Raw genomic sequence first — 14,015 nt, 5'->3', positions numbered from 1 at the left:
GCACGCCAATTTCTATTATGGTTGTTAGGTCAACAGCCAAGATATCAAGGGGGGGGGGTATTCAGCCCCCCCTGCCTTTAGGTGGCAAAATAGCCCAGTCTTTTAAGGTCTAAGTGTCCTCTTTTCTTTGTTTATTAATTTCACTTTTCCACTCAGCTTTGGTAACCCTCCCTCTCTCCCCCTTCTTACTTTCCTTTCAGTCTCTGTTTCTCTCTGTCTCTCACTCTCACTCTCACTCATACACACTTTCTCTCTTCCATTCTTGTCGTTTCCATTCCACTTATTTTAAATAATATAATCAGGATAAACAAAATTGCATTAATACAATGGAACAATAAATTTATTCAACCATAAAAAGAGAAAATATCTCAACTTTCCTTCACTATTTCTCCCTTCTCCTAGTTGCTGTTCATACCCTGGGCTTAACAAGCAAGCTAAGTGACCCCAAGCATATCTGTGATATATCTGTACATCTTTACAGAAACTATCATGTATTCAGGACTTTGTTGCAACCTCATTTCCATATCGAGGATAACAGTATTTCTAATCAAAAATATCGAGGTTAAGTTTGTATGAATACAGTCTACATAATAAAACTGTAACTTTCACCCAACACATTTACTTTAAAACCGATCAAATAATTGACAAGAATAAATGCATGACGGATATATGAGCAAAACTTTCAGATCTAAACACCCCAGATTATTTCTTCGTTTCATATGTGGCTTTGTGGAATGCTACAGAACAAGTATTCAATCAACTGGATAATTAGCATTCTCATGCAATCTTGTCAATAAGATGAGAACATCTTAGAAATATGATTTCAAATCTTACCTTCAAATTGTAATTCACATGTAATATAATCAAGAAAAAGTACATTGACAAGTTCTCTTCTTTATAATAACTGCTGCTGGCAGCTTTATATATGGTATACTCAGTTTGAATACATTTTCATTGCTAACTTTTCAAAGTTTGTATGCACACAAGTAGCAGACCAGAGTACCAATTTCAATTTTATCCTGAATTGAACTCAACATCCAAGCTGGGGGAGATGGTGTCATACATCAGTAACTATGTAATTTGCTTTTTATATTGTTCTGTTTATATTTTATTCACTTGATTGAACAAATTTGATAACAGGAAGGGATATTTCAATTAATATCTAAATCAATAAATCACACAAAATATTTCAAATCTACAAGACAACTTTGATATAATACCCTATTATTATTTCATTTGTGAAAATCAGATATCATTGAAACAATTTGATTCCCACATGAATATATTTTCCCTATTAAATAGTGAAATGCTATTCATATGATGGTTGTTAAAACTTGTCTTTTTCTACAGGGTTCATGCCTGGCCAATCTTTTCCATTTCCTGTACAAAAATAAAAAGTGAGAGAAAAAAAGAAAATCAGATATCACTTTATAGCCATGATAATCATTGAACAGAATGTATGGCTAATAGTCCAAAATGAAATACATTTTTATACTTTATTAACCCTAAAAAGCCCAGGGGGTGGGGAGGCGGATTCCGCACCCCCTCGACATTTTTCGCAATTACTCCGCCATGCCACATGTGAAATATTTCATATAAGAAAAAGAAGGGTTACACATAGGCTTCTTCAATTAATCATTTTCTATTTTTCTGATCATTAAAATGAATATCTAAAGTTTGAGGAAATTTTGCATTTTCAGGGCATTTTCCAGTCTTCCAAATCTAACTGAACACCAAATCATATTCTATATCTTCTATCTTTCAAACTTAAGAAGCTGAACAATAGAAAAAAAATCTATAAGAGCAATAGACTTACTTTGAGTATTGTTGTTCCCATTTGTGCTGGAGACATAGTAACGACGACACCTGCATCCTTCAAGGCTTGGATCTTCTCCGTAGCTCCACCTTTACCACCTGAGATGATAGCTCCAGCGTGACCCATTCTCCTGCCAGGTGGAGCCGTCAAACCAGCAATGAATGCTGCTACTGGCTTAGCATCGGGACCCTATCAAAATATGACAATCAAATAAATTGTCATGATATGATTTCTACAAAGGATAATGAATTTATTGAAATAGATATCTCTAACTTGATGCCTGACCCCTGAGATTTTCAGGACCTTGTTTCTACTGATGTGATGTAAGATCTTAAGCTTGAGTGAACCTCAAATAAAAAAAATAAAAAAATCTTGCTCTTTAAAATCCACACTAAAACTATGCAACATTGAATCAAGTACTTATATCGGTTTAGGTTGATCAATTCAAACAAATTTCATCACATTTTAGAGCTCAGGATATCCATTTTCAAATAATTAAATCCTTTTTTGTTGTTGCAAACATGGGTTTTAAGCAGGGTGGTAATGTGTAAAGCCTGCTGCACACTTTATAATTCACCTGGGACAATTTTTTTTTTACAAATCACATAAAAGTTTGCACAAGTAAACTCATGAAAATTGACTTTTGGTCAGAGTACACTCCAAATTGGCTTCACATTGCAGCTGGTGGCTGAGACAACAGACATCACTATGATTTGGAACTTAATTCGCCTTCATTCCTACAGGAAGACTCACAACAGAATAGAAATTCAAGTTTAAAATTCATACCACTATACACAACTTTGATCATTGAAGAAAAAAAAAGATTTTGTAGATGTATTTATTTTTTTTTAAATTGAATCACAAATAGATTTTATAATGTACGCTGGGATTTAGACTCACTGAATTATGTTGTTTGAGGAACTCTGCAGCCTTCTCTTCAGCTCCTCCACCAATCTCACCAATCAGTACAATACCCTCAGTAGCAGGGTCATCAAGGAAGATATCTAAACAATCTACAAAGTTGGTTCCATTGAAAGGATCTCCTCCGATACCTACAACAAAAAGGACAAGTAGATGACAGTAGTTCAGTTGGTGATTAAAGAACAATTATTCCCTAAACCTATGGATTCTTGAGGTGAAATTTTGCCAGCATTGGCCTTGACCTCAGGTCATATGAGAGGAACTTTTATACACTAGCTAAACTCTTACCTCATTACAGACTCATCGAGGTAAAAGTGAATTACTATAACAGCAAACTGTCAAATTGTCAAAATCATCTTTGAAAATGAAAGTCGTTTAAACTGCTGATCAGAAAATCTGATATGAAGGTAAATTGTGAATGGCTACATTTTCTGTATGGAAAATAAAGATAGAGCAACAAAGAGAGAGAGAGAGAGAGAGAGAGAAACGCACACATACAAACAAATACAGAAAGAGAGGGTGAGAGAGAGAGAGAGTGAGAGAAAGAGAGATGATGACAGATCAACTGACCAAAAAAATGAATAATGAAGCAGAAAAAAGATCAATCAATTATCACAATACATATATTAAACATACCAACACACAATGTCTGGCCAAGTCCTACAGCCGTTGTCTGTGCGACTGCTTCATAAGTGAGTGTTCCTGATCGAGAGACGATACCGATCTTCCCTTCTTTATGAATATGACCAGGCATGATGCCAATCTTGCAAGCTCCAGGCTGAAAAACATAGAAGATGGAGTAGAACTTATCATTCTATATCATTCTGTTATGCATTATTTCAGTCAGAGGGTTGTGATATCATTTATATTATCTCAATTAAATTCATAGGTTATTATTTTGAAATTTCCCCTTATTAAGTGCTTTTGATTACATTAACATATTGTGCGAGTGTGAATCAGGGGTAATTTTTAATAAAGATTCAAACAATGATCCATTATCTACAAGTTCTGCACTCAAAATTTGCAATCATACATCTCTAACCCATTCTAAAAAAATTATCTTACATCAATGATGTGTTTTCAAACAAATTTTAAGAGATGTTTTAAATCAATTTACATTTCTTTAAAACAATCATTAAAAAAATATATTTAAAAAATAAACTTTATCCATCACAATCTGGCTACACACTGTGACATATGACTTACTGCAATGATTCCTGGGCAATTGGGTCCAACAAGCCTGGTCTTATTTTGTCTCGTAAGTCTATGTTTAACTTTGACCATGTCTTGTTGTGGGATACCCTCTGTGATGCAGACTACCAATCCAATCTCTGCATCAATAGCTTCCATAACAGCAGCAGCAGCAAATGGAGCAGGGACATATATAACAGATGCATCACAACCAGTCTTTTCTTTAGCCTGCAGAGAGTAATTATACAGAGGAATATGAACAATGATAATTGTAATAATAATACAGTAATATCAATACAAGTGGAATGCCTCTGGCGGTCTCACCTGCATCACGCGATTCAATATAGCAGCAGTGCTGACTTTGAAAACTACTATAACTCGCACAAGATGTTCAGTGATACTTGGTTACTCTTATGTCCACGTTTTATGAACTAGACCAATATACTTACAGAGTTATGATGGTAATTCAACGAATACCCCCAACATGGCCAAAGTCCATTGACCTTTGACCTTGGTCGTGTGACCTGAAACTCGAAGGGGATGTTCAAAGATACTTGATTACTCTTATGTCCAAGTTTCATGAATCAGATCCATAAACTTTTAAAGTTATGATGGTAAATCAACAGATACCCCCCACATGGCCAAAGATCATTGACCTTTGACGTTGGTCATGTGACCTGAAATTCGCACAGGATGTTCAGTGATACTTGATTACTCTTATGTCCAAGTTTTATGAACTTGACCAATATACTTTCAAAGTTATAATGGTAATTCAACAAATACCCCAAATTTGGCCAAAGTTCATTGACCTCAAATGACCTTTGACCTTAAAGGGGAATGAAACCTTTGGAACAAGTAGGCTTGTGTCGAAACAGAAAAATCAAAGAATAAGAACAAAGAAAGTTTGAGAAAAATCGGACAAATAATGAGCATTTGAATATTGCAATCACTAATGCTATGGAGATCCTCCTATTGGAAATGCGACAAGGATGTGTGATGTCACATGTGAACAACTTTCCCTTTGATGGACTATAAAATACCCCAAAAATGTCTCTTTTTGCTTTTACTTATGGTGATACAAACTCGTTATTGATGATGTATTCTTAAAAAATCTGTATTACATGCCCTCCTATAGAAAGAACACATGATCTACTGATAGATGTGATAAAAGAGGCAGTTTAGGTGAAATATATAGTAAAGTAATGGGGAGTTGTTCACAAGTGACATCACACATCTTTGTCGCATTGCCAATGGGAGGATCTCCTTAGCATTAGTGATCGCAATATTCAAATGCTCATAACTTTCTCAATTATTTTTCTCAAACTTTTGTTGATCTGTTTCTTTGATTTTTCTGTTTTCACACAAGCTATTTTGTTCCAATGGTTCCATTCTCCTTTAATCATGTGACCTGAAACTTGCACAGGATGTTCAGTGATACTTGATTACTATTATGTCAAAGTTTCATGAATCAGATCCATAAACTTTCAAAGTTATGATGGTAATTCAACAGATACCCCCATTTGGCCAAAGTTCATTGACCCTAAATGACATTTGACCTTGGTCATGTGATGTGAAACTCATGCAGGATGTTCAGTGATACTTGATTAACTTTATGTCCAAGTTTCATGAACTACATGTAGGTCCATATATTTTCTAAGTTATGATGACATTTCAAAAACTTAACCTTAGGTTTCATGAACTAGGTCCATATACTTTCTAAGTTATGCTGTCATTTCAAAAACTTAACCTTCGGTTAAGATTTGGTGTTGACGCCGCCGCCGCCATCGGAAAAGCGGCGCCTTTAGTCTCACTCTGCTATGCAGGTGAGACAAAAACCAATGTCAACAACAACAATGGTAACAATATGAAGAAAACTAAAACTAAATTTTATTACTTCTGATAAGAATGGTTACAACAACATTAATAAACAATTCTAGTTAATAACACAATGCTTTAAAAAATGCATTCATGGCATTACAATTCTATGGGCTGAAGTGATCAACAAAATACAAAAGTTTCATCACCATGAGTGATGATTATCAAATGAAAGTTAAACTGCTTTGGTGAAACATAAGATTTGAACAATCCAAAACAAAATTCTTGGTAAACGGAATGCAATCATCAATAATTATGCTATCCCAATGAATAACACATATTTTTTAACCCAATATATCATATTTCAATTTGTTAATTCATCAGGAAAAACTTTGCATTCATGATTTGGCACTTCATATCCAAGCCATTGCATAACTTTATCAAACAATTTGAAACTCATTCGCCATCCTGGGTGGTGTATGTTGATTAGTTATAAAGCTTACCTCATGACAAGAATCAAAGACTGGTAGTCCACAAGATACCTGGCCACTCTTGCCTGGGGTAACACCTCCTACCATCTTAGTACCATACTCAAGGGCTTGGGTTGTATGGAACGCACCCTGATAGAGCAATAAATATCATCGATCATGATGGGTCTGTATATCATATCATGCACATAACTATCAGTCCATTCAAACGATCCAAGTTTCCTCTTGTTTTTCTAAACTATTTTAAGCACATACCTGATGTAGCAACTGAGCCAGACAGAAATAGAATTCACATTGCTCTTTCAGTTTATATGAAATCTCATAAAATTACATTAATTGCTACATTTAATACGTAATTAACGCCTCAAAATGGCAAAATAATTGTCTAAGAATAAAAAAATATCATCATCATCATACTAGCATGGAGAAAAGGTCAACATAAGAAACATACATTGTATACAAAATTTGGGCATTTTTAGCTTCTTATAGTTGTAGCATAGAGTTATACCATGCCCTAAGCTAAACTGGACATCAGAATATTTCCATCTAAAACACTGACCTGTTTGCCTGTGATTCCCTGGCAGATAACCTTGGTGTCTTTGTTAATCCTTAGATTTTGTCTTGTTTCTGTGTAACAATTTCTTGCACCAAACCTTGTAAGGGCTGCATAGAATGTATTGAAAAGAAATAGAATTTAGGAAGGATGTCAATGTCATCACAAGAAAATGAATCAGTCAGTCAGGGTTGGCACTTGGAAATTTCATGTATTTTCCACCTGTACTGTTGCCAGGTTATGTGGACTTTTTTCTTTGATCTACATAGACACACACTCATAAAGGTAAAGTAAATAAATTATACACAACAAATTAAAAACAATAATTTTTCCTTTCTTCCTCTTTGCATCCCAAAACCTAGAGTATGCAGGCCCCAAAATCCAGTTTATTTTTGTTTTCTCTGTTGTAGCATATTATAGCAGGAGAAAATCACAGAAAAATATGCTGCAAAATTAGAACAATGCATAAAAGGGGGACACAAAAAAAAATTAAAAATAATACAAAAAAAGAAAACAAAAATCAAAGAAGAGAAATAATTTGAACAAAAGACAAAAGAAAAAAAACGAAGAACAGGAAAAAATCAAGAAAAAAGAAAAGAAAAAATTTAGAGAAAAGAAAAGAAACAAAAGATCATAAAAAAATTAAAAGAAAAATGAATAAAACAAAATGAAAATAAAAATGAGGAAAAGGGGAAAGTTAAGAAGCTATTACAAATATTTTTTTAACAGCTGTGGCAAAAGTCTATTCTGACTGAAATATAACTAAAAGCCCAGCAAAAAAATGTCACTTGCCTTTTGGGAATGGGGCATTTGTATTTTTAGAGTTGTCCAGCTAGAACTTCGGTCTCTGTATTTGGCGAGTGGAGCCATCAGAGTTCAGCGGAACAACCAACATAACTTTAACAGAGATCGAACCTTTTGTTCTAGATTCTCAAAATCATGATATGAGTAGAGGTCTATTCCTACTAACTTTATAGATTGAGATCTGATAAATGAATATGCAATAGCGGAACGATGTACAGATCTTCGTCCGTTAATCCAGTTTATGATTCATTTTGAAAAAGAAGTTAAGTCAAGAAGAAGAAGATAAACAAAGACTTTATTAACTTTAACGAATGAATAAATAATGTTTGCAGATAATTTATCTAAAATGCGTTTCACTTACGCATCATAAAACAATGGGCGACACGAAGTCGAAAGACAATTCTGAGGCAAAGACCCTGGCTTAGTTTCGTGCAATCGGTCCCGATATCCTCTGTCTGACTGTACACGAATCGGCATGCATGGGACTATATCCACGAAAAACGATGTGTGATGGTTTTAAACGCATAAAATCTTGAATTACAACAAATAAAACTTACTTATTTGCCACCAATGTACAATCAAGATTGATTACATGTTGTTTTCACAACAATTCAGTCCCGATATTGTCACTTACCAAGAGTTCGAGCAAATAATCTGCCAGCGGACGCCATTTTCTTTCCACACACCTACAAAATCTATTGATTGCTCCAGGCGCTTAGATTTTTTTAATGAAAATAAAAATATGTAGATAATTATTTATCAAGATCAAATGAATTCTACTTTAGGCAAGATTTTTGAATAATTATAATTTTGGGAAATTGCATTTTCTTTGACCGTAAAATGCTCTCTACTTCGGTTAGAACTATATCTATTTTTGTACTTTTTATTTTGAGTTTTATTAATAAGGCTATTAACGTCAGCCTGAATGCATGATGAACAAAAAGGTTTGGACAGGATTCTAGGATCTCAATCTTTCGTTGTGGTTGTGTGGCTCATCCTGTAACTGTACTATTAGTATTATCACTATTATCCTGAGAAATGGCTACTCACGTTGGTCAAAGTACAGACAGACACCTAATTGACGAACTGGAAGCAGCCTTTAAGGTAGGATACTTTAAAAAAGGGAAGAAAAGAATAGACTCTACACTCAGTCTACTTTTCAATTTCAATCAAACAAACAAGTTGTTGAACAGATATATGATGGTGGGCCCCAAATCTGCGCACCTAACAATTTGAGTTAAGATTTAACATGAATTTCTTCTTATTTCACAAAATCTTTTGGTTAATAGTGTTCCTTATATTATTAAGAGTAAGTGTACCAAATTTCTCATTAAAAAATGAAAGAAAATATAACTAAGATTTTCTTGAAAAAACCTTTGGGCAGTCATTTTCAGATTGAAAAAAAAAGGGTACCCCATGTCTGCGCACTCATTCACTTTGCACACGATTCTGGGATTTTGATGACAAAGGCTGCATTTTGAGGCCGTCACATGAAATTCCCTGAATTCATTATTTTTCCACTATTTTGAGTCGGATTTTTTAATGAATACCTGTCTTTGTATTGCATGTGTAAAGTTCGTGCTCGTTGCGTATCTTTTACTAGAATCGCGCAGATACACGGGTGCGCAGACTTGGGAGATCGCGCAGACATGGGGGAACTGACCATAATTAGTCTAAGATATGCTAGGCCCTTGTCTGACGTTAGACGGTTAAGTTTATGGGCCGAGGGGGGGGGGGGCTTGTCTGTGACCCAACAATTTTACTTAAGGTTAATCATAATTTTTTATTATCTCACTAAAAAATTCAGTTGATAATGTTCCTTATAATTCTTATGAGTGAGTGTGCCAAATTTTTCATCAAAAATTTTGAGAGAAATATGATTTTCTTGGAAAAAACCTCGGCCAGTCATTTTCAGATTGAACAAAAAGATGGTCAGATGGTGCCCCATGTCTGCACACCCATTCACTTAATTTACACATGATTCAGATCATTCAGGGATATTGACCAGAAAGGCTGCATTTTAAGGTCGTCACATGAAATGGCCAAAACGGGCCAAAATTCATTATATTTCCACCATTTTGAGTCATATTTTTTAATGAATATTTTTCTAAAAATTGTGGTCACGTATCATCTTATCATCTTTTACTAAAATTGCGCAGATACGCTAATGCACAGACATGGGCATTGCACAGAATATAGAAAACCATAAAAATATTCTTCCTTGTTTGGTTTGGTTTCTACCCCCCCTCCAGTTTGGAACTCATGAAAGCTAGAACTGCATGCAAGTACTAATAAGTAGTACTACTTCATAGACAGCTGAAATCTGTCTGTGTGGAGGAGTTGTGTTTTAAATGCATTTTACTTTTTCCCTATGGAGGAGGTACTGTAGCGAAGCAAGATGTAGTCCGGTTGAACAAGTAACGTAAAGCTGTTGGTCTAGGTACTAGTACACTGCAGCTGATATAAAAACAATATAAATCTACTTGGTTGTATGTCCTGACAAGACAAATAATATCAAGAAGTTTGCAAGCAATATTTCATTACCGGGTACTTGTATTTCAAAAGAAATACCAAAGCACAAATCTTCACAATTATTTGTGTTATTGAGGCATGTATGTTGAGAAAAAACAAGAGTAGGAGAAGATGTTTTTATCAGCTAAAATGTCAAACTTTCAATGATTTTTAAACCTCCCATTTAATGCAGCCCAAACCATAATCACAAATTGATCATTAATTTTTTAAGCTCTGTTTGATTATTGCCTCGTCCTCTCATATATTGGAAGGTCCACACCCTTTACAAATGTTTATTTTGTGTCAGGTAATATTAGTCTGGGATTTCTGTACAGATTGTAACCCCTTCCCCACCCCAAAATCACCCAAAGGGTTCATTACATGCCGCCGCGCACAGAAAAATCAATCCATAGAAGTCGTGTGTTGTGGAAACCAGAAGTGGGATCCCAGCACGCGTGACCCACTAGTTAGAAATCCACTGCCAAACGCGGTTCATGGTGCGAGGTTAGCACACTAATACTAACCTCGCAATACGTGTGAGTGCCCCAAAATAATGTATTTTTTTTTACATGTATTTATCAGCCATTTTATAGGTGTAATGTTTATTTATTTTGTTTTTGAATGCTTGGTATCAACTGAAATACTAATATTAATTGGAATATTTGTTTGTTGGTTTCTTTCAGGCATGTTTATCTTCATTAATTGCTCAAGAGAATGTCCATGTTAGTGATCAGATGGAACTCAAAACAAGTAAGTATAAGCCCTGTAGCTGATGCTCCACCAGTAACATGCAATGCGTTTTTTATTGTAAAGAATTCAATCACAGGATTAGCCTTAGGACAAAGATGCCAAGTTCAATGACCAACAGTCATACTTTAAGTAGAGAAATGGTCAAGGTCTGGGATAAGCTGTGATGCATGCATGAAAATGAGATTTGTGGGGGGGGGGGTGAGCAACACACCCTAATTTGTGATTCTCACACTTGATGCGTGTATCTTGGCATGTCTGGAATGCAGAGATGTATATCTTCTTTGTTCTTCCCCCTGTTCAAGGATCAGCAGTTATCCGCGAGTTGGATATTGCGTCGGAGGAGTTTCTCTTTGAAATTTCTTAATGAAAATGCTTCAAAATCATATCTTTCAAAATTTGATTTAAAATAGAGCCTACAATTAAAAATGTTAAGGGTTTAAAAAGGATTTGTTATTAATCGAACAGAATAAAAAGATAGAAGGTAAATGGTTTCAATTGAAAGAAAATTTGATCATGGAAATATGGATACATTTAGAATTTTGACCAAGTTCTGCTTAACTCAGTAATACAAATCTTTTATGAGTTTATCTTTTTGGCTGCTCTGGATATACATGTAAGTGTAAGATGCAGGTTTGCTTTACTTGTTTTGTTGTAATTGGGTATACGTATTTGTCCACTCGCACTCTCTCTTTTTTAACACTTAAAATGTGTTTGTGTGATTTTTTTTGCAATACATTGGAATAAATAGTTAAATTTAAGTTGAAGAGTTGTGAGTCATGACCTGAAATTGCACACGCAGTTTCTAAGCATTAAGGGTACATATACATAGGTTGATGGTATTGTTATGAAACAATCTTGTTTTTAAACAATTAGGTGTTGACCAGTCGATGCAGAGATTCCAAGAACTTGCCAAGGAAACTGAGAATTTCTTTCTTCAACGTCAGATGCTTATGGCTACTACAAAACCTGAAAGCATAATCAAAGAGGTGAGGTTGATTATCATCATGGCAGCTGTTGAGATCATCATAGCAATCAGCATTGATGATTCCAATCAAAATCGATGATGATGGCTTTCAGAATTGATGATGACTGCTATCAGAATTCATGATTGCAATCAGCATTGATGGTGAGGTTGATTTTCATCATGGCAGCTGTTGAGATCATCACATCAATCAGCATTGATGATGATGGTAATCAGTATTGGTGATTGCGATCAGAATTGATGATGACTGCTATCAGAATTGATGATTGCAATCAGCATTGATGGTGAGGTTGATTATCATCATGGCAGCTGTTGAGATCATCATAGCAATCATCATTGATGATGTTGGTAATCAGTATTGGTGGTTGCGATCAGAATTGATGATGACTGCCATCAGAATTCATGATTGCAATCAGCATTGATGGTCATGGCAGATGTCGAGATCATCACATCAATCAGCATTGATGATGATGGTAATCAGTATTGGTGATTGCGATCAGAATTGATGATGACTGCTATCAGAGTTCATGATTGCAATCAGCATTGATGGTGAATGCAATCAGCACTGGTTATGATTGTAATGATAAATTCCAATCCACATCGATGATGATTGTAATAAATGATTACAATGATGGTGGTTGCTGTAGTATCCATTACAGATTTTAGTTTATGGAAATAAATACCGGTATTTGATTATAAATTTCTTCCTTTATATATTCCCCGTTTTTACCCACACTGTTTAAATTGTTCATTGGAGAGGACTTTAACCTATAAATTCTTCAGAGATGTATAGTGATGACAACAGTATTACTTTTACAACTTTTTTTTAAAAGGTTGTTAGAATATAATGATTTATTTTGGGTGATCAGGTATGCCATTATTGATTCACAAGCTCAGTGCAAACAATAAAAGCCAACTTTTAAATGTTGTATTTTTGTCTCTTCTATCAGGAGATAGATGAGCTGAAGACTGAACTGAACAGGAAGAATGCACTCCTTCAGAAACAACAGACCAAGGTCAATAATTGGCTAGGAATTCTTCAATCTGTAGAATGTGGAGGACCACCACAGCAACAACCACATGCACAACAACAGCAACTCCACCATGGGCAGATTCAGCAACAGCTTGCTAGAGGAACCATGTCAATCCCTTCCAGCAACATTCCCCAGCCGCAGAGTGGCGGACAACAACATCATGGTGTGGTAGGAGCTGCTTCCATTGCAGGTGGTGGGGGAGATGCAACTCCCATTTCAATAGCAGCAACGCCACTATCTGGACCATTAGCTCATTTAGAGCAAGCAACTTCAAGTATTGGTGGCTTTGATCGTCGATGATCACGGACAGTTTGTGAACAGTTAACTTTTTTTTTAATGTGAGACAATGCCACAATGGACCCAGTGAATACCAGATTGGTATGGTCAATACCGAATTTCTGTAATAAGGGCGATTGTTTAAAAAAAGACACCTTTTTTTCTTTGACATTGTGACACTTGACTGTGACAAGATCTTTTAACCTTCAGACCAATCACAGACTGCAGCAGTAGGTATTTATGCCAGCCGTTATCTATTGCTGGAGAAGCTTGCATTGCAGTAGGTGAAAGCTAATTGAAACCAGGTGTTTATGAAAGAATAAAGTTCACGCACATTATTCAATGCCATTGATGAATACATGGAAGCGCATGTCCCATAAGCGTGATCTGACAAATGCTGTGATGCATTAACATACCCCAGCAACTGGCAATTTAAATGTGTTTTAGGTAAACTTAATTCCTTGTGAAACATCCACAGTTAAATATTTGTTCGTGGTTAAGAAAGATTCCTGCCTTTTCTGTATTTCTTCTCAACCCATCAAGGAGGGCTAGGGACGATCAAAATCATGAATTCTGGTGTTCCATTCCAACAATTGGTGTCACTGAAAATTGTAACCGTCATTTGCCACAAACTTGTACATTATTTATATTGCATTATGCAATTCATGTGAATAAACTCAATTGTATATACAGTCATATGTATGGAGTTTGCAATTTTGTCTTGTTCATATTGACATGAAGTTAGCTTCATGTTTTGTTTTCTCTTATCCATTTTATGTTTTGTAATACAGGGAGTCCAAGAGAAAATGGTAATTGGGATTTTTCAATTCTTACTCATACCTAAATAACTTATATTTTTATTCATAAAAGTCAA

General features: G+C 35.2%; 2 protein-coding genes across 2 annotated transcripts; one reads left to right on the top strand and one right to left on the bottom strand.

Moving 5' to 3' along the window:
• Positions 1-313: 313 nt before the first annotated feature.
• On the bottom strand, positions 314-8,512 carry LOC129273351 (succinate--CoA ligase [ADP/GDP-forming] subunit alpha, mitochondrial-like). The gene is made up of 8 exons (XM_054910374.2): positions 8,223-8,512; positions 6,791-6,894; positions 6,247-6,363; positions 3,944-4,156; positions 3,374-3,515; positions 2,717-2,868; positions 1,817-2,005; positions 314-1,380 (listed from the first exon to the last, which is right to left on the bottom strand). Exons 1-8 carry the CDS (start codon positions 8,257-8,259, stop codon positions 1,354-1,356), a joined length of 981 nt encoding a protein of 326 aa, XP_054766349.1. The 5' UTR covers positions 8,260-8,512; the 3' UTR covers positions 314-1,353.
• On the top strand, positions 8,269-13,833 carry LOC129272831 (mediator of RNA polymerase II transcription subunit 28-like). The gene is made up of 4 exons (XM_054909928.2): positions 8,269-8,692; positions 10,783-10,849; positions 11,723-11,835; positions 12,782-13,833. Exons 1-4 carry the CDS (start codon positions 8,627-8,629, stop codon positions 13,163-13,165), a joined length of 630 nt encoding a protein of 209 aa, XP_054765903.2. The 5' UTR covers positions 8,269-8,626; the 3' UTR covers positions 13,166-13,833.
• The last annotated feature ends 182 nt before the right edge of the window (positions 13,834-14,015 follow it).

The sequence above is a fragment of the Lytechinus pictus genome, chromosome 12 (assembly GCF_037042905.1).
Source record: "Lytechinus pictus isolate F3 Inbred chromosome 12, Lp3.0, whole genome shotgun sequence".
Classification (NCBI taxonomy): Eukaryota; Metazoa; Echinodermata; class Echinoidea; order Temnopleuroida; family Toxopneustidae; genus Lytechinus; species Lytechinus pictus.
The sequence above is the reverse complement of the archived record's forward strand: the minus strand, read 5'-3'. Positions and strand labels throughout refer to the sequence as shown.

Excerpts from the sequence above, each read along its gene's own strand:
- LOC129273351 (XM_054910374.2), bottom strand. The coding sequence starts at position 8,259 with ATGGCGTCCGCTGGCAGATTATTTGCTCGAACTCTTG. Across the intron at positions 6,364-6,790 it reads AGGGAATCACAGGCAAACAG|GGTGCGTTCCATACAACCCA; the intron begins GTCAGTGTTTTA and ends TTGCTCTATCAG. Across the intron at positions 3,516-3,943 it reads ATTGCCCAGGAATCATTGCA|CCTGGAGCTTGCAAGATTGG; the intron begins GTAAGTCATATG and ends TATGTTTTTCAG.
- LOC129272831 (XM_054909928.2), top strand. The coding sequence starts at position 8,627 with ATGGCTACTCACGTTGGTCAAAGTACAGACAGACACCTAATTGACGAA. Across the intron at positions 10,850-11,722 it reads TCAGATGGAACTCAAAACAA|GTGTTGACCAGTCGATGCAG; the intron begins GTAAGTATAAGC and ends TTAAACAATTAG. Across the intron at positions 11,836-12,781 it reads CTGAAAGCATAATCAAAGAG|GAGATAGATGAGCTGAAGAC; the intron begins GTGAGGTTGATT and ends CTCTTCTATCAG.